We start from the raw sequence: 23433 nt of genomic DNA, 5'->3' as shown, positions 1-23433 counted from the left end.
GAGAGGAGCTTTACCAATGATTCCGAAAAGGAATGACTGCAGTTATCTGGATAGATTGGCCATAGGCCATTTCATGTCAAGGCCAGCTACAAGAGTGGATCTAAAACTTAAAACACCTTTCAGACAGCCCTAAAAGGCTGCTCCCGCATCTCATTCATATCCAGAGGCGTGGCGACATAAAAACACGGCAGAGCAATGGCTGTCTTCCCTACCCATAATCCCCCACACACCTGGAACTGCTCGGTGGTTCTCAGAACAGTTCCAGCTGCATGGGGGATTATAGGTAGGGAAGACAGCCATTGTTCTGCTACATTTTGAGCAGCCCGGTGTGGCCGACTAGACCGCAACGGCTGCCCCCTACCGGCTCCCACTGCCCCACCGGCTCCCACTGCCCCACCGGCTCCCACTGCCCCACCGGCTCCCACTGCCCCACCGGCTCCCACTGCCCCACCGGCCCCCAATGCCCCACCGGCCCCCACTGCCCCACCGGCCCCCACTGCCCCACCGGCCCCCACTGCCCCACCGGCCCCCACTGCCCCACCGGCCCATGTTGGTGGCTCCCACTGCCCCGATGGTCTCCGCCTGCTGCCCCTGCCTTGGAGGGAAAGGGTGAACGGGAGATAGGTTGCGGGCTGACGCCATCATCAGCCTGCCCCTAACCAGCTGCTTGCAGTAGCTGTCCATTCAGGTCAGACGGTGGAGCGCTGTGCTCCACTGATTATCCTTCCCTGAGAAGGGTTGGAATTGGTGCCTCGGAGCCGGCCAAGGGGCAGTCGGGAAGGTACAACTTTAGCTATAAAGGTGAAGAACTTCTGTCTGTACAGAATGGTGTTCTCCCTGCTTGAAAGTGCCTCATGTCTTCCTTAGAACAGAAGAAAGCACAAGTAGATTTGAAAGCTATTTAAAATCACAAAGGGTGTAGATAGGATGGATGGAGGAAGACAGGATACAGAATGAAGGCGACTGACAAAAGAACCAAAAATAACAAAGTGAGATAATAATCTGAAAGGGGAGCAATTTCAATTGTACAATTCAAGAGAGGGAGAGATTTACTTGACTCCTCTTACACAAGGTTTAGCCAATTGTGGGTACAGCCTTAAAAGCTTATCTGTACCAGGAGAACCAGTTCCTCATCAACTGCCTGGTGGACACTTAGGAAATGAACTGGAGGGATTTTGATGCTGCTCATGGTTTGCAAAAGGTCCTTTGATACCTCAGTCAAACATGCTCCTGGAAATGCCCAAGTAACTGATACCAGAATTAACGGGAATGATTTCTAAGATATAAACCAGGAGAAAAATGGATGCATTTTTAAAGAAAGTCACCACATTTACCTCCTATATTGTCCCCGAATGCCTGGTCTTGGTTCTCGATGCAGCAAGAATCTTGGGAAGGGGGGTGTTCAGCATTTTCTTTAGCACCTTCATATTCTGCCTCACTGCTGTTTCCAGCGACAATGGTTCCGGGGCATAATGGAGCAATGATGTGATTTAGAGACACCATCTCCATGCTATCTTCATGGCAGTTCGGAGATAGCTGCATCATGGACAAATTGTTACTGGGGAAAGTGCCATTTGTTTTAGTGAAACATCTGCAAAATAAAAAAGGAAAATGAGAGAATTTAACAATATCCATTGACTACACAGCCCCAAAGACAGATAACACCAAGATCGGCCTGCTTTGCAGCGGTCAGAGGAAGAGTAAAGTACATTGAGAAAAGGAATCAGAAGAATAACATGGAGAAGTCTCGAGACAGGATACTGGAAAGGAGAAGAGGAAAAGAATACTGCAAATGGAACAATTTACAACATTAGAAAATGAGGCAGGCAATGTTTGCATGCATCTGAATCAGGACAATATTTAATTTGTGTTGAAAAAGGGTGAGTCCTCTTTGGGCTACCCACATACCATCCTTCCCCACAAAACCGATAAAGATACATAATGAGTGTCTCGGGCTAAAGAGTGAAGTAAATCTTTGTTATACACCCATTACAAGAAGTATGTAAAGGCATTGGAAAGGGTACAGAAGTGATTTACCAGGATATCGTCTGGTTTAGAAGGCATGAATTATGAGTTGAACAAAATGGGTTGTTTTCTCTGGAGCAGAGGAGGATGAGGTTTATAAAAGTTATAAGACATTTGTAGGGGACAGTTTGAATCTTTACCCCAGATTTGAAGCATCACACATCAGAGGTCGTGGTGAAAGTGAGGGGAAGCAAGTTTAAGGGAGCTGTGCAGGGTAATTATTTTTCTTTTTATAGAGTGGTAGTTACCTGGAGTAGTGGTGGAAGCAGATACAATAATAGCATTTAAAAGGCATCTAGACAGACACATGAAAATGAAGGAGATGGAGGGGCATCTGTCAAGTGCAAGCAGCAGACATTTATTTTGATCTGAGCCTATTCCTGTGCTGTACTGCGCTGCTCTATAAAAACACTGCTGCTCATTTCCTTCCAAGGTATAAATTGAGTAGGCTTTTGAACGAGTTGCTCTTATTTAAATGCCACCATGTTAATATTCTTGAGAATTTAAGGCGAGAGGGCTTTCACTACATTCCCTGAGACAATTTAAGGTAAGCATGAAGGGCAAATTGATATTGCTGACAAATGACCACACCAAGACAACACTGCAGAGAAAAGTTCCTGATCCTGAATGTGCAAGCAATATCTTTAACCGTTAGTGCATCCTTTAATTACCAGTCTGAGGGGAGAGCTCAAACTCATTTCCTCTACATCTTAACCCTACAAATAATGATTCAAATCTCTTTGGGAAGGAAAAATTTGAAAGCACAGTAGTAATAAAATATCAACAGAAAAGGGAGGAAAATAAACAAGAGTAAAAACGGAGAAAAATAAGGGATGAAACTTCAAGTAAGAATAACATATTAAGAAAAGGAAATAATCTCAGTAAAGACAAGATCCTTCCACATATTTTCCTTATTTTAATGTTGACCAGCTTGGTTAAACAATGACTCTCTCACTTTCAGGATGAGACTAGTTGGGTCAGCACTGTGAAAACATACTGATGAATATTTTAAACTCAGTCCATCCATAAACTCACCACATTATCTTGAAAAACCCTCAAAAAGAGATGGTGCTTTACTTCTCAGTTTAACAGAACGCCAATGAATGAACAATCAAGCTCAGTGGCAAGGGAAAGCCACAAATGCTTACAGCTCATTTCAACTAGTATCATACACAAATATACAGAATATATCAATGCTGCTACTGTGCAAAAAGCAAGCAGTGGAGCTGCTGGGATCTTCGGCAAGCAAAGAACTTGGGGAAAAGTGAGCAGAGAGGCCACAGTCAGGGAAGCGGATCGAGGGAAAAGGCGAGACAGTGAGGGAAGTAGGTTCCAATTTGCAATGCTAGTGCGGTACGTGAGGTGTCTGCCTACATACGTTTGGGTTAGGGTTAGCTCTGAGCTGATGAAAATGTTTAACCACCCCTTGTCTGTGGTTAACACTTGTACCCAACTTTGCTTCATTTTCCCAACACCAAAGCAAGTCAACAAAGAAAAAATTAAAAAAAAAATTCACTCAGCAAAAAATGGAACAAAATGCCTGGCAAATAAAGCTCAACAGTAGGGCTGTTATCAAGAAGAGGAAATGCCAATAGGGAGACCTGTTAATACTTCTTGCAAATTATTTTAGTCAGAAAGATCAAAAGTTGGGTTCACTTGTACAGGTACACAATCCTTTATCCGGAACCCTTGGGGGACAGTGTGTTCCGAATTTAGGATTTTTCCGGATTTCAGAAAGCCACATTTAAACCCACCCGAATTGTGCTACCGTATCCACTCCCACCCCATTCCAGTCGCACTACTAGTCTCCCCCCACCCCTTGCCTGCCCGACTCGCACTGCTGGTCTCTACCCCTCTCCGCCCGACTCGCGCTGCTGGTCTCCCTTCCTCGCGCTCTTGACTCGCACTGCTGGTCTCCCTTCCTCGCGCTCTTGACTCGCACTGTCACTCTCTCGCCCTCCCGACTCGCGCTGCCGGTCTCTCGCCCTTGTCCTCTCGACTCGTGCTGCCAGTCTCTTGCCCTTGCCCTCTCGACTCACACTGCCGGTCTTTCGCCCTCACCCATCCGACTCGCCCTGCTCTCTCTCTCCCAACCTGCTGGATTTTGTAGCTTTTGGGATTTTAGATGTCTGGATAAAGGATTGTGTACCTGTATGGGTAATATAATAAATATCATATAGAATTCAACAAAATATTTCTCAGAGAATGGTGAAAGCGAGGAATTCACCTTGAATTATTATGACACAATAAGCTCTCATTTTGGGTTATCGAGTTTAGTAAAGGAGATCAAAGGTTATGAGAGAAAACTTGCGTGGAGTGCAAACACTGGAACAGATAAATATTTATTTCTATACTGTATTGTATTTTATTTAGACAGCAAAAGGTGGGTCCAACTTTCATCATGGCAGTATTCATGGCAGTAATGAACTTCAGTAAGATTTGTCAATGTTCAACATTTATAAACAGACAAGGAAGACATTCCAAAGAAATAGCTTTAACCTGAAACACCAAATTGGATTCTCCTTCCATGAATGCTTCCTGCCCTGCTGAACATTTCCCAGCATCCGCTTTATTCATTTATTTTTTTTTTTAAGAGCCTTCACAAAAACATGGCTAAAAAAAGGGCAAAACTGGCAGCTCAATGTTCCACAGGAATCAGGCAAGATAGAAGTGTTATGTTTTTGATTAGAGAGAACATCATGGTAGAACTTAGGATATTCTTAGGGGATTGTACAATGAAGTAAAATTCAGAAATAAGTGGATGATCACTTTAATAGGGGTGTATTATAGGCTGCCCATTAGTCAGTTGGAATTAAAAGAGCAAATGTGTAGGGAGATTGCAGATATCAATAGGAATAATAGCAGGTAATTTCAACTTCCCTCATATTAACTGGGTCTTTAGACTGCCGGGCTGGTACAGGGCTGAATTTATTAAGTGTGTCCAAGGAAGAGATGACAGGTGTCTAATGCTGTGCATTTTAAAAAAATGGAAAGGCAAACCAGGAAACTACAGGCTAGTGAGCTTCACGTTTATCCTTGAGGGACAGGGCCTCAAGTATCTGGAAGGTTAATGAGGGCAAAGTTGTAGATGATGACTACATAGACTTTAGCAAGTCTCTTGACAAGGTCCTGTGTGGTAAGTCAGACCAGAAGATCAGATCACATGGCATCCAGGGTGAGCTGATGAATTGGATACAGAAGAGGCTTGTGGTGGGAGTCAGAGAGTAGTGGAGAATTGCTATTCAGATTGAAGGTCTCTGAGCAGTGGTGTGCCACAGACTTTAGTGCTGGGTCCACTGCTTTTTGCCATCTATACTAACAACATGAATGTCGATGGAGCTCAAAATGAAATAACACTGTGATTGTAGTAAAAACACAAATATTCTAGAGGAACTTGGGCCCCGACATGCCAGTTATATCGTTACCTCCTACGGACGCTGCAAGACCTGCTGAGTTCCTCCAGCATTTGTGTTTTTACGGACAATGAAGTTAACAAGCTTGCGGATAGCACCAAAATTAGTTATGTAGAGGACAGTGGTTATCTGAGATTACAACATTACCTAGATGAACTGGGAAAGTTGGCCAAGGAACACCAGATGGAATTTAACTCAGACGAATTACCCTAGGGCAGGACTTGCACAGTGAATGGGAGAGGGCCTGGAGGGTTGTTGTAGAACAGAAAGACAGAGTTCACAGTTCATTGAAAGTAGTCAAGGAGGTAGAAGGGTGGTGAAAGTGGCATTTGGCACAGTTACCTTTAGTCAGGGCCTTGAGTACAGGAGTTTGAAAATAGAATTGGCTTTCACACAGTAAAAGATATTGGTGAGACTGAACTTTGATGAGAGCATGTGCAGCTAAAGGGAAAACATCATTAAGCTGGAGAAAGGAACAGAAGAGAATCACAGGAATGTTCGGGAGTAATGGGCTTCAATTACAAGGAGAGATATGATCAGCTGGGACTTTTCTTCCCGAAGCACTGAGGCAAGTTTACCAGGCGGAACAGTTAGTGCAGTGGTTAGCTATTACAAAGATAGCAAGTCGGGTTCGAATCTAGGGCTGCAAGGAGTGTGAATGTCTGTCTGTGTCTGAGTGGGTTTCCTCTGTGTGCTCCAGTTTCCTCCCACTCTTCAAAAATGGGTTTGTAGGTTGACTGGTATATTTGGGTAGCATGGGATCATGGGCCAGAAGGGCTTGTTATTTTACTGTATGTCTAAATTTAAAAATCACAAGGAGCATAGATAAAGTAAATAGTAATTTTCCCCAATGTAGGGGAGTTTATAACCAATGCTGATGAGAGTGGACATTTAAAAGGGACCTTTTCCCACAAAGTCTTGAGGGGTATATGGAGGAATTGATAGTGATACATTAGTAATATTTAAAATATACTTAGAGAGGTATACAGACAGGAAAGATTTACAAGAACATGGTCAGATTGCAAGCAAATTAGACAAGCTTGGACAGTAACTTGGTCAGCATGGACATATTGGGCCAAAGGACCTGTTTCTGAATTGTAAAACAATGAGGGTAATGGCAAAGGGACAAGAAAACAAAATGTGGTTTTGAATGAAGTAACAAACAGATTTCAGGATAATAGCAGGAACAAGAAAGCACATGAGAGGAAGAGAGGAAAGAGAATTGAGTCACTTCATTCATTAATATTAAATAACCATTTTTGAGTCTGAATTCCACAGCAGCGAATAGGTCCTTTGGCCCAACTTGGCCATGCCAACCAAGCTAGTCCCACATGTTTGTGTTTGGTCCATAGACCTCTCTAATCCTTTGCTGTCCATGTACCTGAACAAATGTCTTTTGAACATTATAACTATTCCTGCTTCTCTCACTTCCTCTGGCAGCTCAATTCAATTTACCCATCACCATTTGAAGAAATGCCCCCTCCCCCCGCCCCCCCCCCCACCTCAGGCACCGTTTAAATCTTTCTCCTTTCACCTTAAATATAGTCCCTCATTTTCATTCCCCTTCCTTGGGAAAATGTCATATCTACAGCCCTCATCATTTTAGAACTCTCCAAGGATCCCCTTAACCTCTTGTGCTCCAGAGAGGAAAAAAAGCCCAACTAGCCTCTCCATAGAATTCAAGCCTACCAGAGTTGCAGTAACATCCACATGACTCTTTTCTGCACCCTTTCAATCTTAATAATTTCTTCCCTGCAGTTGGGTGAGCATATCTGCACACAATACTTCAAATGTGGTCTTACCAATGCTTTTATTCTCTCTGCTCCTGCAACCCAATGCCCTGACCAATGAAGGCAAGTGTGCCAAACGCTTTCTTCACCAGTCTATCACCAATTTCATGAAACTAAGTACCTGTACCCCCATCATGAATATAGATTGACCCAGCACTAATCCCTGTGGCATACCATTGGTCACAAGCTTCTAATCTGAATAACAACCCTCCATTACTACCTTTTGAATCCCACCATCAGGCCAATTTTATTTTCAAACGGCTAGCACACTCTGGATACCATGCAATCTGTCCTTCCTGATCAGTCGACGATGTAGAGCCTTGCTAAAGCCCACATTGACATAGCCTACTGCTGTGTCCTCAATCCACTTGGTCACCTCTTTAAATAAAAAATCAACCAAATCAAGAGCCACAATTTCCCATGCACAAAATCATCCTGCCTATTCTCAATCAGTCCTCGCTTTTCCGGATGCATGAAGATCTCATCACACAACATCCCTTCCAGTAACTTACTTACGACTCGCATTAAGCTCACCAGTGTAGAGTTTCTTAGCTTGCCCTTACAGCCTTTATAAACCAAAGGCACAACGCTGGGCCCCCTCCAGTCTCCCAATATTAAATACTGCTGAGCCACTGTGCACACTGACCTGTTGTTATTCCTACAATTGCGACAGTTGATGCATTCTGATGGTTCTGTCTGAGGAAGTGTGTTGTACATCCCACCACCCTGTCGACAGAAATACAAAACTGTAACTTTATCAGCATTACCGTACAAATTCTTTAACAGTTGTAAATACATTCAACTCATCCAACCGGCAAGAATAAGTATATAAAAGTATATAGTTCAAAGGAATCAATTTGGACTTGTGTCTACAAGGTCTTTATGGTAGAATTATGTAATTATTTGTACTACCTCAGTAATATCTGCATAAAGATTCTTTGTGCAGTGCCATTATGATCACATCTACCTGAATAACATGTTCTTACATAAGAAGGCATATGGTGTGCTGGCCTTCATAAATCATAGTATGGAGTATAGGAGCTGGGAGGTGATGCTGCAGCTGTTTAAGGCATTGGTGAGGCCAGGTTTGGAGTACTGTGCTCAGTTCTGGTCTCCAAATTATAGATAAGGGGGAGAGGGTGCAGAGAAGGTTTACAAGGATGTTGCCTGTCTTACAGCATCTGGATTACAGGGAGAAATTAAGGAGACTGGGACTTTTTTCATTGAAACATAGACGACTGAGAGGGGACTTGATAGAGGTATTTAAAATTATGCAAGGAATAGATAGACTAGTCATAAACAGACTCTTTTCCCTGAGGGCAGGGGAGGTTGGAACAAGAGGGCATGAGTTAAGGGTAAGGGGGCAACACTTTAGGAGAAATATTAGAGGTGGCTTTTTCACTCAGCGAGTGGTGGCAGAATGAACTTCCGAATGAGATAGTTGCGTCAGGGTCCCTTCGTCATTTAAGAGACGGTTGGAGGTGTACATGGAGGTGAGGGGGTTGGAGGGTTATTGGCAGAGAGTGGGAGGTTTGAGCTAGTGGAGTTGTTCTAGTGAACTGGTGCAGACTCAAAAGGCCGACATGGCCTGTTTCTGCTCCGTAAATGGTTATATGGTTATAAATGTTTTTGCTTCAAATGTTTATCTAGTTGCCTTTTGAATGATTAAAAATTGGATCTGTTTTCATCACCCTTTTAAGCAGCGTATTCCGAACTGCAACAGCTCAGTTTAAAATGAAATCTACCAACATTTTTTTCATTTCTTGTTTCTAACCGTTTTGCCAGTGGGAAGTTGTCTGGTTGTATTTAAAGCCAGAATTTTAAATCCTCAAGCTTGATAATGAGCAGCAATTCAATTTTGGTACAGCACGTGGATCATAAACTGAGTCTGCAATTATCATTTTATTAACCATTCACCAAGATTTGTGGTGCCAGTAACTGCCATGGGATACACAGAAATGGCTTTCTGAATGAATTTATTTGGTCCTCTCCCTGTCCAAAGGTTAAGTTCCAACATCTCCCATTCTCATGTCAAATATTGGTTCTCAACTATTTGTTGGCAAGTTCTGTTGAACCTCTACTATAACTCAATCTGCTATTTCATCACCAGCTTCTATGCCAGTTACCCATGGCCATTTGTCTAATATTAGTGCTTGATGAAATAAAACTTTCTCCAACTTTACATAGAAAAGTTTAAAGTCATTCTGATAATTACAATCTAACACAGTGGTTTTCAAACATTTTCTTTCCATTCACATACTACCTTAAGTATGCCATCAGTGCTCTGCAATTGATAAAGGATTACTTAAGGTGTGGGTGGAAAGGAAAAAATTTGAAAATCATTGTTTCAATCATACCTAATGTGCACGATTTCAGATGTCCAAAGGAAATGGGCCAATGACCATTTTTCTCAAGCAAAATATTTCAGTAATAATTGGGTCTAAAGCAGTGGTCCTCTCTCTTTTCTCCCCCACTCACATAACACCTTAAGTAATTCCTTACTAATCAGAGAACCTATGGCATAGGGATTACTTAAGGTGGTATGTTGTGACTGGAAAGAAAATGTTTGAAAACCACTGATCTAACATTTTGTAACCTTGAAGTTTATTATCTGACTGTACCTATAAAATCAGACAAAAATGTTTCTCCAGACCAACCTTTGCTCTTTTCATAGCAGAAGCTCAGTGCTGTGAGATCGACTGCCAAGCTTCAAATCAAACCTACCCGTTCATTACCAACACTAACCCTACATAACACTATCTCCATCAATCAGCACATTTATTTCAAATTTATTTCCATAGCACATAATTTTTCTTTTCAGATGCTTTTGCAGCCATGATTCAACTATTCCAAATATCCATTGGCTCTCTTTACTTCCATCCTTTGTTGAGTCATTTAATCATCTCCTTTGACTGTTCAGTCTACATCTACTAAGCCAAGAGCTCAATAGAAATGCAAGATGTTCTTGTGTGAATATTCATTCCCCACGCAGACATTTGCCAGTAATTTTAAATACAGTGAAGCTCTGCAAATTACTCACATATTTGGCCAATATGTGCAACATGATCCTTCTCTTTCCACTGAGGAAAAAGCCACAACATAACTGTAAGTAAGAATAATTTAGCTTTGCTGGAAAATCCTTACTGATGGCGCTTTCTCTTATTATCATATTGCCGGCACATTGGGAACCGCGCCCCCCCCCCCCCCCCCCCCCCCCCATTTTTAGTGAGAAATTTTAGGAAAAATTAGTTTTAGTGTATTTACAGGGAAAATATGAACAGAATATTCAACTAGGACATTAGTAAAACTCATTTTAATAACAATACTGCTATAATTAACAAGAGAAAACTTTTAATAAGAGAACATTAAAACAACTATGATAAACAAAAACACAATAAAATATCAATGTTCTGCAACAAAGACTTTAATCGTCTTCATTGCTTGAACATTCAACATCACTGTCAAAGCCCAAAAACTCAGAATCAATACTGCTGATATCTCTGTCTTCAAATAACACATCGCCCTCAGTGCCATCAAGGGCATTACTAATTCCACACTTCTTAAAAGCCTTAACAGTAATTCCAGCTCTTAGTGTCCCACAAAGTCCTCACCCACTCACACACCTGTGTCATGGTGGGAGGTTTCACTCTTCCTGCTTGTGTTAGTGCATGGTCCTTTCTTCCATTCATTTGGTCCAGCATTCCCTCATGCTATTTTATAAATGGCTTTTTTTAATACTCACATCTAAAGGCTGCAATTGACTCATCAGATCACCAGGAATAACAGCCATCTGAGTTTTCAGTTCGCGCGCCTTCTTTTTAATGTCTTCAATTCTGTGTGCCCTAAACTGATCCCAGACCACAAGTGCAGGCTTTTTTTTTTAAAAAAAGAGTCCACCTTCACCATATTTTCTGCAACCACAATTTGATTCCAGCTTCTTCCATTCAGCCTTTTGGATGAACATGAACAAACATTTTTTTTTCTATGGGGTGAGTCTTTCTTTTAAATATTAGAGATGGTGGCAATTTTGTGCCATCAGCCCAACAGGCCAGAACTACTGTACAGTGTGCCTTTTCATGACCAGCAGTTTTTACTACAATAGTTTTAGCTCCTTTAACACTCACAGTTTTGTTGGATGGTACATCAAATGTTACTGGAACTTCATCCATGTTCCCTATTTGGCTCAGTTCAAACAAGTTTTTTTTCATGCATTTATTACAAACTTATGATATTCTAATATTTTGTATTCATAATCTGCTGGCATTTTCTGTCCAACTGATGTTTTTGTATGCATTGATAAAATGTGCCGTTTCTTGAACAGTAACACCAACCTTCTGTTTCAGTAAAATTCTTATGCTTTTGTTCTTCTCCTAAGCTCCTGGCTTTATGCATTATCTTCTTTGTAGAAACAATTTCCCTGATTCTCTTTCTTTTAGCACCCAGGTTTTTAACTTCTCCTCAAGTTGTGGCCAATGCTGGGCGGGACAACAAAGGTTTCGTTTACCCTTTTTTAGCAGCCTTTAGCCGTTTTCCCTGCTTTCTTCATGCACGTACCACTTTTTGCTATAAGCGGTGCTCCAAAGACTTTAGCTGCCGCTTTATTACCATGCTCCTTTGCATATGTTGCAACTTTTAGTTTGTATGCAATATTGTAACTTGAGCGCTTTTCTTCTGTCGCCATCTTGCAGATGAAAGCCTCCATTACAGTGCCCAAAATGGTGGCTCCAAAATGTCACCTTCGAGTAAAAGACCTGGGGTGGTTTTTGAGGTAATCTTTTCAGGGGAAAAGAGGGGGGGGGGGGGGAGGGGGGGGGGTTTCCTGTATACCGTCAAATATGGTACTTAAAAATTGCACAAAAATGGGAAAAATCACACAAGCTGAAACTTCAGAGCGAGTGAGAAATAACACTTGGTCATTTGCACTTTTATGCAGTTTGATGCAGAAGCGGAATTAAAACAGACAGTGCGAATTCCACCATTTGCTGTTTTAGAAGAGTAGTGCTGGGGTTAAATGAACCATGATTAGTAGGAATAGGATCAATCTATAATGCCCAAACACCATCCCTTCCTTTCTCTGAAAATAGTAATGTGAGCAGACAGCACATGAAAAGTCTGCTTAAAGTAAGGGGGCCCTGTATCTCCTTTAAAGTATAATGCACTAAACAACATTTCACTTAAAAATTGGCAATGTGCCAAGAATTAACCATGGATGAGATCTAGGACACAATCCTAGAACTTGCCTGAAGCTCTTTATTCAACCTTCTCTCACTTATCCCCATCTGCACCCTCACTTCTCTTTTCGCCATCTCATAGAAACATAGAAGATAGGAGTAGGTCATTCGACCCTTCGAGCCTGCTCTGCCATTCAACAAGATCATGGCTGATCTTAAAGTTCAGTACCCCATCCCCGCCTTCTCTCCGTAACCTTTAATACCCTTATACTGAAGAAATAGATCTAATTCCCTCTTAAATATATTTAATGAACCTGCCTCTACTGCCCTCTGTGGCAATGAATTCCACAGATTCACCACCCTCTGGGTAAAGAAATTCCTCCTCATCTCAGTCCTAAATGGTTTGTCTATTATCCTCAAACCATGGCCCCGGGTTCTGGATTTTCCCATCATTGGAAACATCCCATCTGCATCCATTCTGTCCAGTCCTGCCAGAATTTTATAGGTCTCTATGAGATCCCCTCTCAATCTTCTAAACTCCAGCGAGTACAATCCCAATTTGCACAATCTTTCCTCATAAGTCATTCCTGCCATTCCAGGTATCAGCGTGGTGAATCGCCTCTGCACTCCCTCCATTGCAAGAACATCCTTCCTTAGATAAGGTGACCAAAACTGCACACAATATTCCAGGTGTGGTCTCACCAAGGCCCTGTACAGCTGCAGTAAGGTATCCTTGTTCCTATACTCAAACCCTCTTGATATGAAGGCCAACATACCATTTGTTTTTTTAACCGCCTGCTGTACCTGCATGCTCGCCTTCAGAGACTGATGTACAAGTACCCCTAGGTCTCTCTGCACTTCCCCATCTCTTAATCTATTGCCATTCAAATAGTAATCTGCCCTCCGGTTTGTATTACCAAAGTGGATAACCTCACATTTATCCACATTGTAGTGCACTTGCCATGTATCTGCCCAGTCCCTCAATTTATCCAAATCACACCGGAGCTTCCTGACCCCCTCTTCCGTGCACACAACCCCTCCTAGCTTAGTGTCATCTGAAAATTTGGAGATATTACATCCAATCCCCTCATCCAGATCATTAATGTAAATTGTGAACAGCTGGGGTCCCAGTACAGATCCCTGTGGTACCCCACTGGTCACCGCCTGGCACTCAGAAAACGAGCCATTTATCCCAACTCTCTGTCTTCTACCTGCCAGCCAATCCCATGAGCCTTAATTTTGGAAGCCAGTCGTTTATGCGGGACCTTATCGAAGGCCTTTTGGAAGTCCAGGTACACCACGTCCACTGGCTCTCCCCATCTATTTTACCTGTCACCATCTCAAAGAATTCGAATAGATTTGTAAAGCACGATTTACCTTTTGTAAATCCATGTTGACTCCGTCCGATCCTTTCTCTGCTAGTCATATGCTCCGCTATTACATCCTTAATAATGGATTCCATCATTTTGCCCACTACTGATGTAAGGCTCACAGGCCGATAATTCCCCGCTTTTTCTCTACCCCCCTTTTTAAATATTGGGGTAACATTAGCTACCCTCCAATCCATGGGTACTGATCCTGAGTCTATCGAGTTCTGGAAAATAATTCTTAAAGCATCTGCTATCTGAATGGCCACTTCCTTGAGTACCCTAGGATGTAGATTATCAGGCCCTTGGGATTTATCTGCCTTCAATCCCATCAATTTCCCCAAGACCATGTCCTTAGAGATACTGATTTCTTTCAGTTCCTCCCTTGCATTAGTCTCTATGTTTCCCATCCTTGGGAGGTTATTTGTATCCTTTTTTGTCTTATTCTTTCACCTGTACTCCTAGTGCCTTTCTTTACCAGAGGTTCAACATGCTACATTCCTATCAGCTCAGCTCAATGGGGAGCACTCTTCTTCAGAGTCGGAATATTTTTGGTTCAGGTCCCACTGCAGAGCTGTCCTCACCCATCACGCAACTGGAAGGCAGAGTCTACTGCGTGGCCAGAGAGTGGGATATTTTAATGCACTTTCCATCAAGGATCGGTTTGTTTTTCCATGCACAAACCAAAGATCCCATATCACTAGCTGAAAGGCAAGAAGGAATTGTGGTCAATCTTTCGATATAAACAGTACCTAAACATTTCTGGTCATTATGACATTGCAGCTTGTGGTAGGTTATTGAGTGCAAATCAATTGCTGTATTATGGACTTTGCAACTATAATTACACTAGAAGTAATTGACTCGAAGTGTTCGGGCATCCAGAATTCATGAACAGCAGCTACACAAATGCAAACCTCTGTCTCCTTTACACTCTTTTGTTCCTGAGTTGCTCCGTCATTTTTTTCCTTCCTCCCATAATCACTTTTCTATTCATCTGTCTGTTTCTATCATACTATTTCCATACAAACTGTGTTTGTTGAAATATGAAACAGAAATGTCTAATAAGCATGCTTTGGCAGTACTGTTCAGAGAGGAAATAATTGTTAAAACCCAAGAGAAAGCAATCCTGCGTTGAAAAAATGCTAGAAATTGCAATTTGAATTGTTCAAAGCCATGATTCATTTCAGATTTTCAGAACTTGAAGCCTACTTTCAGAGATATTCATATTCTTAAAGTTTATTGAAAATGTAAATATGATATAGTGGGAGGATCATGGGCCAATCAAATCCTTAGGTTGAACAATTTTGAAGACTGCCCTTGGTGCCAGCAACCTGGTGAACTACAACGATGTCATAAAGAAATCATCTTTGCTCAGGTTATTCCACAGAGAACGGGATGGATTTTGAAAACTTTTGTGGAGATCCAGTATTTGAAGGGGCAATATGAAAAAGACGACTAAAACTCAACTCAGTCTTAATAAAAGCATTAGATCTAAATATGGCATTTTTCACGTCTTTTATGAATTGGGCCAATTACAATACAAAACTCTTACGTTCATAATGTGGCAAGCTTGGTCGTAGTCCATGTGGGTTGTCGGCAGAGAGTTTGTGTGGCTGGCTGGGTAGAGTGTTGTCCCTCCATTCATTCCATTTGAAACCTTGTGGTGCAAGTGTGGGCAACCATTGCTTAGGTTCCCATTGCCAATGAAGCTGCCATGGATGCTTCCATTGATGCGGCTGGTGCCTGGCAGGGTAGTGTACTCCATCAGTTGCCCATTTATTTCTTGGCCTTGATAGAGGTAGTTAGGAGGATCATATTCTACAGAAAGAAAATTTACCAGAATTAGCCAGATGAAATTTATCTCTCAAACCCTTGATTATCCTCACATTTCCATCAACAAATGTTCAGTGAAAGGGTTATTATTATTGTTGGACATCATATTGATGTCCAATGAAATGTTCTTGCAGCATTAATGATGAAAAGTTGCCTGTCCCATCAGTTTTATATCATGAAGTGATATAGTGGGATAAGGATCGGGAAGTTTCTTTCTTATATACCATAACCATTAGACAAATCTTCACAATTATTAAGAAATGTAATATTCTTTCAAATGCAGAAATAAGAGAGAGTCTACAGCATTATCCTAAATCAATTCCCTTGGCTTTTTTCTCACTTTCTAGACATTTCTTAAAAAATGAATACTTTTTAAATAAACAAAATAATTTAAATAAAAAGTGGGCACAACAGTAATTGTTGAGTGCAATACGCCAATGTGCCGGAGAAACTTAAGGAAACATGAAAGTCTGCAGGCGCTGTGATTAGGTCAAAAGGTCACAGAATATCTATAGGGTAACCAATGTTTTTATTCAGGTGCCTGCCTGTTTTTTTGCTCACACCTTGACGAAAGACTCAGGCCTGAAATGTTAGTTCCCACTATTTCCTATAGATGCTGCGTGACCTGCTGAGTTTCAAACCTCGCGTCTGCAGATTTTCCCCTTTAACACCAACGAGGCTCCATATTGCGGTAAGAATTCATGGGGTCTGCCACTAATTTGTCACCTGTGTTTGGAACAGACATTCACGATTGTCTTGCCTTTCTCGCCATGTTGACTTGCATGTAAAAAAAAGCAATATTTCCCTTAGTCTGGATATATTAAAATTAGCAACATTGTAGAATGTTTTGATAAGATTTCTCCACTAATAATGAAACATCAATATGTAAAGCCAATTCCAAATTTTGAGTTCGCAAAACTTTAAAACAAACAAGAAATATACATAACTGAATTGCTTGGTTCTCCTGGTCAAAATTGTTCTAACTCCAAGATTACCTTGGATTCTTCAAGTTATTATTGTGCATCTCTCATCTTCGGTTTCTGACTCCTCACTTGAAGACACCGAACTACTCGGTTACTCAGAATCTTGGCTAATTTCTCTTTCTCAGTTCCAAGATCGAATACCGATTATAGACGTTTCCAACTTGCATACTCTTTGGTCATTAAAATTTTAACAACAGACTACTTCTTAGCTGTGAGCATTCAATATATTTTTTAAATGTTGGAATCAATATTCTCAACACTCTCTTGCCAAGATGTTAGTTGTAGAGGAAAAAATGTTGTATAATGACTCAACATGCTTTATAAATGGCTCCACCCCCCTTATAAAGGACAGAATTGATCTAAATGACTCAACTTACTCTGTAGAGTTGTCTGTTGGCGATTCTTCCATAGGCACATAGCAATGAAGATAATGAGGATAAGAACCATGATCCCGAGCACTGAACCCACAATTAGATACAACATGTCGCTGCTCCGTGTGCTTGAGGAAGATGCCCCATGTCCACCCCCTAAATGGTCAGCAAGATTTGGCTGTGTACTCAAGTCATCACCCATCACCACCGAGGATCCAGGAGGTCGTCGTGCTAAAATAAAAGTATATTTTTTTAAAAATTGGTGGCGAGATCTGATATCCAAAAATTCAAAGAGTCTTGTACAACTATGGCTTTAAAAACACAAGTCAATAAATGCATGCACAAAAATTAATATTATGACTGCCTTTCATTCCTGAAGGCATTTATTCATGTAGGGATATATTGTTCCAGGCAGTCATCAGTATGTCAAATCTCATAGTGAACATTCTTCAGGTTAACAAACTGGATTAGGAGTAGTCAGTGAATACTTGTAGAGCTGAACCTGGTACTGGTTTCTCCTGATGGGAATATTTCAAGTAATATCATTTAATAATGACCACAATCTTGCCTACCATCCTTACCTTGCAGCTTTGCAATCGTTCATGCTAACTGCAAAGTTCACAAAGACAGCAGCTCATACCTTTGGTCTCACAGATCATCACGTTGCTAAATTCACTTTCACCACCTTCATTAAAGCATTGCATCTTGATATCATATGATGTCTCGTGCTGCAGATGATTGATGAGATGCCATTGCTTGTTTCCTGTGGCATGGATAAACAAAATGTGTGCACGTGAGGAGATAATTACACTGCACAGGTATTAGACAAAGAAAGTTTTGCAAAGAAATGAATAAGTTTTAGGTTTAGTGGCTTAAAAAACGTTAACTGTATTCAGACTATTACCTTTAAAACAGTGGTTCTCAACCTTTTTCTTTCCATTCACATACCACTTAAGTATTCCTTATGCCATCGGTGCTCTGTGATTAGTAAGGGATTGCTTAAGGTGGTATGTGGGTGGAAAGTTTGAAAACCACTGTTTTAATCATCCCTCATTGACTCGTTAGGTCCAAGGTTTCAGAACTCCAAAGGAAATGTGCCAATGACAATATTTCTCAAGCAAAATATTTCAGAAACAATTGGGTCTACAGCAGTGATTCTCAACCTTCCCTTCCCACTCACGTACCACCTTAAAGCAACCCTTTACTAATCACAAAGCACTTATGGCCTAGGGATTACTTAAAGTGGTTTGTGAGTAGAAAGAAAAATGTTGAGAACCACTCCTTTAAAATCTTCCAAATGTAGAAAGATTTAGAAAGTGAATCCAGTTTTAGAAATTATTCATGGAGAGTAAGCATTGCTAGCGAGGTCAATTGTCTTTGAACCAAGTACTGTAGTCTGTTAGCCCATTTCTCAGGCAGTTAAAAGGCAATATATTACATCTATCTGGAGTCTGGACAAGTGAATATTTTGAGCAAAACATTCTCTTTCCACAAATGCTGCCTGACCTGCTCATTCTCTCCACTATTTTTATTCTCTATTTCCAATTTTCATTTTTAAGCGTGGCATTTGTTTTCCCTGTAGGATGTTAGACTCAAGGTTAATATTACTACTGATTTTGTCATTATCCCTGACAATTACCTATGTTTAAAAACTCCCAGCTAACATGGTTAAATTTTGTAAATGCTTTAGATCACATCTTGAGTAACTTAACTACTATGCACTATATCACAAATGAAACACGACAAAAAGCAAACAATGCTGTATTTGATTAGCTGCAGTTAAGCTCTGGCATTTTTTTAAATAGCGTTACAGGCAAGTCATGGTGGAACTGTGCTCTCAGATCAGAGATATGAAAATAATTCCAAGCCAGAGATATAGCCTGAATGGTTTCGGTTATGCAGTGCTGAGTTAAACATATAACAAGCATTTTAGAAATTCTCCTATAACCTTTGGCCTGAATAGAAACATTTTAAGTTAGGAGCTAAAAAAGCTAAAGTAAACGGACTTTGTTCTCAGAAAGAACGTAATAAAATAGGATCAGTAGCAGGCTATCATATTCTTTAAGCCTGCCCTACCATTTAATGCGATCATAGCTGATCTAATCTGGCCTCAAATCCTCCAGTGTGCCATTTTCCATACCCCTTTATTCCTTGAGGAATCAAATATTTGTCCACCTCCATTTTAAATTTTTAATGATTCAGCTTCCATCTCCTGCTGAGGCAGAGAATTTCATGATTCATCACCCTCTGTGAGAATAAATTTCCATGCACCTCAGATTAAGTGACCAACTCGTTATCTATGTCCCCTATTCAAGGCTCTTTCACCAGCGAAAACATGAACATCTACCCTGCCAAATCCCCTCAAGATCCTGCATGTTTGAATCAGGTTCTCTCTCAATCTTTAGAACTCCAAGAAATATAGGTCCAAATTATTTAGTCTCCCTCTCTTACCCCAGAGATTCTACTTTGTATTGCCTCCAATGTTACTCTGTCTTTCTTCAGGTAAGGGGACAAAAATGTATACAGTATTGCAACATTCCACACACCTGTGTCCTGTATAATTGAAGCAAACACACCTTTTTTCAAAATAACCCCTTTGCAATGAAGGACAAAATGCTGTTTGCTTTAACTACAGCACAACTCTGATTATCTGAAATTGGATTCTCCAAAATCCTGATATCCAAATTTTTTTCGGAGTCAAAATGACCGGTGACAACAGGTTGATGGCGCTGGCAGCAGTGGGCCTTGGGCTCCCGGCAGCAGCGGAACTCTTAGGGTCCCAGCATGAGCGGAGTCTCGGTGGGGAAGTGTCGGTGATCAGCAGTGGCCAGCATTTTTTTTTAGAGAGAATTAAACATTATTTTAATGCTTAAAAATCCTTACCTTCTTGTTTAAACACTCTGAGAAGTGATTTGCTGTTGCCATTGGGCTGTTTTAAAAAAAATGACCAGTTCTCCACAAAAACCATTTATCTGAAATAAGCCCAGTCCCAATTATTTTGGATAATCGGAGTTGTACTCTAATTGTTGGACCTGCCTGCTAGTTTTTTTTGTGATTCATGCTCGAGAACCCCTAGGACTCACCTCCCCACACTTCACTCATGTGCAGACTCTCTCCAGTAAGATGATAAACTGCCTTTTGATCATTCTTACCAAAGTCCCCACTTGCTGGTCTTTACTGTGTTCACAAAATCTATATCCCATCATAGAATCAATGCACCTTTATCACACAACCATCCAGCTATTTTTATACTATTGGCAAATTCATTAACACAAAGAGGCAACTGTGAAGTGAATATTCAGCATTGAACAAAAGGGAATTAATCTCGAAAGAAATATTCATTATGGTAAAGCAAGAAGGCATGCAAAAATAATTTTAAATCAAGAAACAGTCCATGTAGTAAACACCCAGTGAAGATATATGAAGTACAAATTATCAATCGATTCAAGAGCAGCTATGTTCGCTCCTGGAAAAAGATTCTGGATTGTTTATATTCTCCACTTTCTCATGCTGCAAGATTCTCATCCTCATTTTACCAGAATGTGGCCCCTTTGCTTTTGCCCCATCCCCCTCCTTTTCCTCTTCTGTTGCCCAGGGAGATCATAAAACAGTTTCATCATTCAAGATAGCTGTCAAAAAGTTGGCTCAGTAACATTTTCACTGCTTTTTGTCCAAGACTGGACTGAACCAATTTTTCTCCTTAGTTGAAACACAAAATAAAATAATTTATTGAGCAATGCTCCTTTCTTCTTTTGACCATAATCCTTAGAAGATCCCCAAAGGAAAAGTGAAAATAACTGACAAAGTTCCTCTGTCTCTGGCCATAGGCACTTGAAGTCCCAGGTCAGCACACCAAATCCAAATACTGCAACTTGATCAAATTATTTTGTTTTTCATGGCCCATAGGCTGTTAAAATCTTCCAAAACACTTCTCCTTTTCCTTTCCTTTCTTTCCAATCTTTTCCTTTGAACACATTTGATTTATGGTGTACTTTAATAACAAAAAAAGTGCAAGGGAAGTGGTGGGTGTTGCTGTTAAGAATTTAATTAACTGTCAAATAATACCCTTGGCAGGAAATTCCACCTGAAGCATTGCCATGGCAACTGGGATGAAGACTTACCTCCCACTGGTTTGACAATCTAGTTTACCTTGACAATTCTAACTTTGCACTCTGTTGTCTCATTTTTATTTTTGCAAAGTGTTCAAAGCTTTTCAGCTATGGGAGGGTGCCATGGATAAATCAGATTTTATTCTCACATATTATCTGCAAGATAAAATCTTCTAGCAGGGTTGTAGAAACCATGTTGTAGTGTGACCAGCAGAGTTGCATGAAATATATAACATGGCTGCTTTAAATTATAATTAATGGAACCCTTTGCCGAGCATAGTTAAAAGTTAAGGATCCCCTTTTCTCTTTCCAGCCATTGCCTTAGTAACAAACCTGGCAAATACCTGTGTTCTTTCTTAGTACATTTGTGCTTGGTTATAATATATATCAATATTTCAGTGAATGTATTGCACAACCAATGCCACCCACAAAAAGAAAACTGATTCTGCTCCAAGCAACGGATACCAAAAATAACTATTAGTTGCTCTTGTATCATTATGCTTTTCAATTTCACCATCTGTTTAATGCACTGTTGTGGCAAAACATATACTTCTGTATCCTGAATTTCTTTTTTTAAAATATGGACCAGCCAAAAGAACAATTATGCAAAAATACGACTTTAAAGTAATCAAATAGTTAAAAGCGAAATTTAACCCTCCAACTCATTCTGGAGATGATACAGAAAGACCCTGATTTATGATGTTTCGAAGTTACGATGATCAGAATTTGTTTTGAATAAAGGTAAGCTGGGCTCTACCTGTATCAATGTCGTTGCTTTTCCTTCTCTGAAGGAAATGCTTCCATCCAATCAGCACACGCAGATTGCTTCCCACCGCCACCCTAAACGTCAGTATTTCAGTGGTCCTCTTGTAATGACATTAAGGAAATGTGCTTTGTTGGATCCAATATCGTTTTTTTTTAAAAAAGTGATTTGGAACACATGCACAGATTGCCGTCGCCTCAGAAGGAGAGATTGAAAAGACAGAGAGCGCGACGCCAAACTGTGCACTTGTTTCAAATCACAATGTAGGTTGCGAAGTGACGCCAGTGCCCCTAGTTACCAGATGCCATCACGGAGAACGGGGTTGTCAGTCTCCTGCTGCCGCCAGCAGGAGGGGGAACATTGGGTCGGCCTCCAGGCAAGAGCAGATCTAAAAGCTAGTTGTACAGGTAGACCCCGACTTACGATAGTTTCACCTTATGATTTGAGTCGCGAAACCAAACCCCCTTCGTAAGTCGGGGGTCTTCCTGTAGATCCTTTCAATTATGGGTAGTTAATAGCAGTAGCGGTTATCTTTAGCATACCTTCTACTACATCTCGTTTGTAGTCACTGTCATTGTCACTGTCAGTTGGTCGATAGTAGATATAAAATCCTTGTATGGGAGTGTTGTTGTTACTTGATGGAATATACTGTGAAAACAAATGAATCAGTACAAATTTTAGTGACATCAGTGCAGCTACAGATTGTTCTTAAAAATATTTCTCCACATTTAAGATCCCGATTGTAACAAGGCAAGTTTCCCCAAGTTGGTGCTTGGTACCAACTCAGGCAAGCAGCAGCCAAACTACAAAGTGACTTTTTTTTATTATTCTCTTAAGGTACAGTCACTGAAGTTTGTATCTATAGCCCAAGCTAGTACCACTGGCTTGAGTCTTAACTACTTACTAAATTGCTCAGTTAAGCAGAGAGACAATTAATGTTAGATATGTCAATAATGCCTACATTCTACAAACAAGTGCAGGAAATAACTTTTCAATTTGTCTGCCCAGAACTTCATCAGAATTTGAAGAACCAGTAAAAATAAGCTTGGATTGAGCCTTTTGCATTGTAATATTACATTGCATGCCAGCAGTGGGCCATCTGTATTTAAAGTGAATTGTCACTGTGCAAATTGCCTTGATCAGACAACACTTATTTGTGCCCTTTGGCTGGACAACCTATCACACCCATCATTTCATTTGACTCAGAAATCCTGCAATACATAATTTTACTGTAGTTTATAACTAGATAAAGAGGGACGACCAAGTTGTCTACCCAAACTAGGCCCATTTTCCTGTGTTTGGTCCACATCTCTAATGGATTCTGGCATGGTTCCGATGGATTGGAGGATCACAAGTATCATTCTACTGTTTGAGTGAGTGAGGCAGCAGAAAGGAAATATAGACATACAGGTATCCCCCGCTTTTCAAAAGTTCGCTTTACATCACTTTGCTTTTACGAAAGACTTACATTAGTACCTGTTTTCGCTAACCAAAAGAAAACCGAAGAGGATTTCCACTTTGATGAAAGAAAGCGAAAAGTCAAAATAGCGTTTAGCGTTTGTTTTGCAGCAAGCTGTTAAAGAGAGAGTGCGTACCCAGAGTGGTGAG

At 40.7% G+C, this 23433-nt stretch overlaps 1 protein-coding gene across 2 annotated transcripts in view; it reads right to left on the bottom strand.

Annotated features, from left to right (window-relative positions):
- Positions 1-23433, bottom strand: part of cdon (cell adhesion associated, oncogene regulated) — a 139941-nt gene that overhangs the window by 5492 nt on the left and 111016 nt on the right. For both annotated transcript variants that reach the window (XM_069894453.1, XM_069894452.1), the window contains exons 14-19: positions 22368-22473; positions 17594-17716; positions 16960-17184; positions 15319-15584; positions 7875-7954; positions 1335-1591 (exon numbers count right to left, since the gene is read on the bottom strand). In XM_069894453.1, the coding sequence (XP_069750554.1) occupies positions 1335-1591; positions 7875-7954; positions 15319-15584; positions 16960-17184; positions 17594-17716; positions 22368-22473 (1057 nt within the window). The remainder of the gene's footprint in view (positions 1-1334; positions 1592-7874; positions 7955-15318; positions 15585-16959; positions 17185-17593; positions 17717-22367; positions 22474-23433) is intronic.

The sequence above is a fragment of the Narcine bancroftii genome, chromosome 8, assembly GCF_036971445.1.
Source record: "Narcine bancroftii isolate sNarBan1 chromosome 8, sNarBan1.hap1, whole genome shotgun sequence".
NCBI classification, from domain to species: Eukaryota; Metazoa; Chordata; class Chondrichthyes; order Torpediniformes; family Narcinidae; genus Narcine; species Narcine bancroftii.
This window is presented reverse-complemented; position numbering and strand designations above follow the sequence as displayed.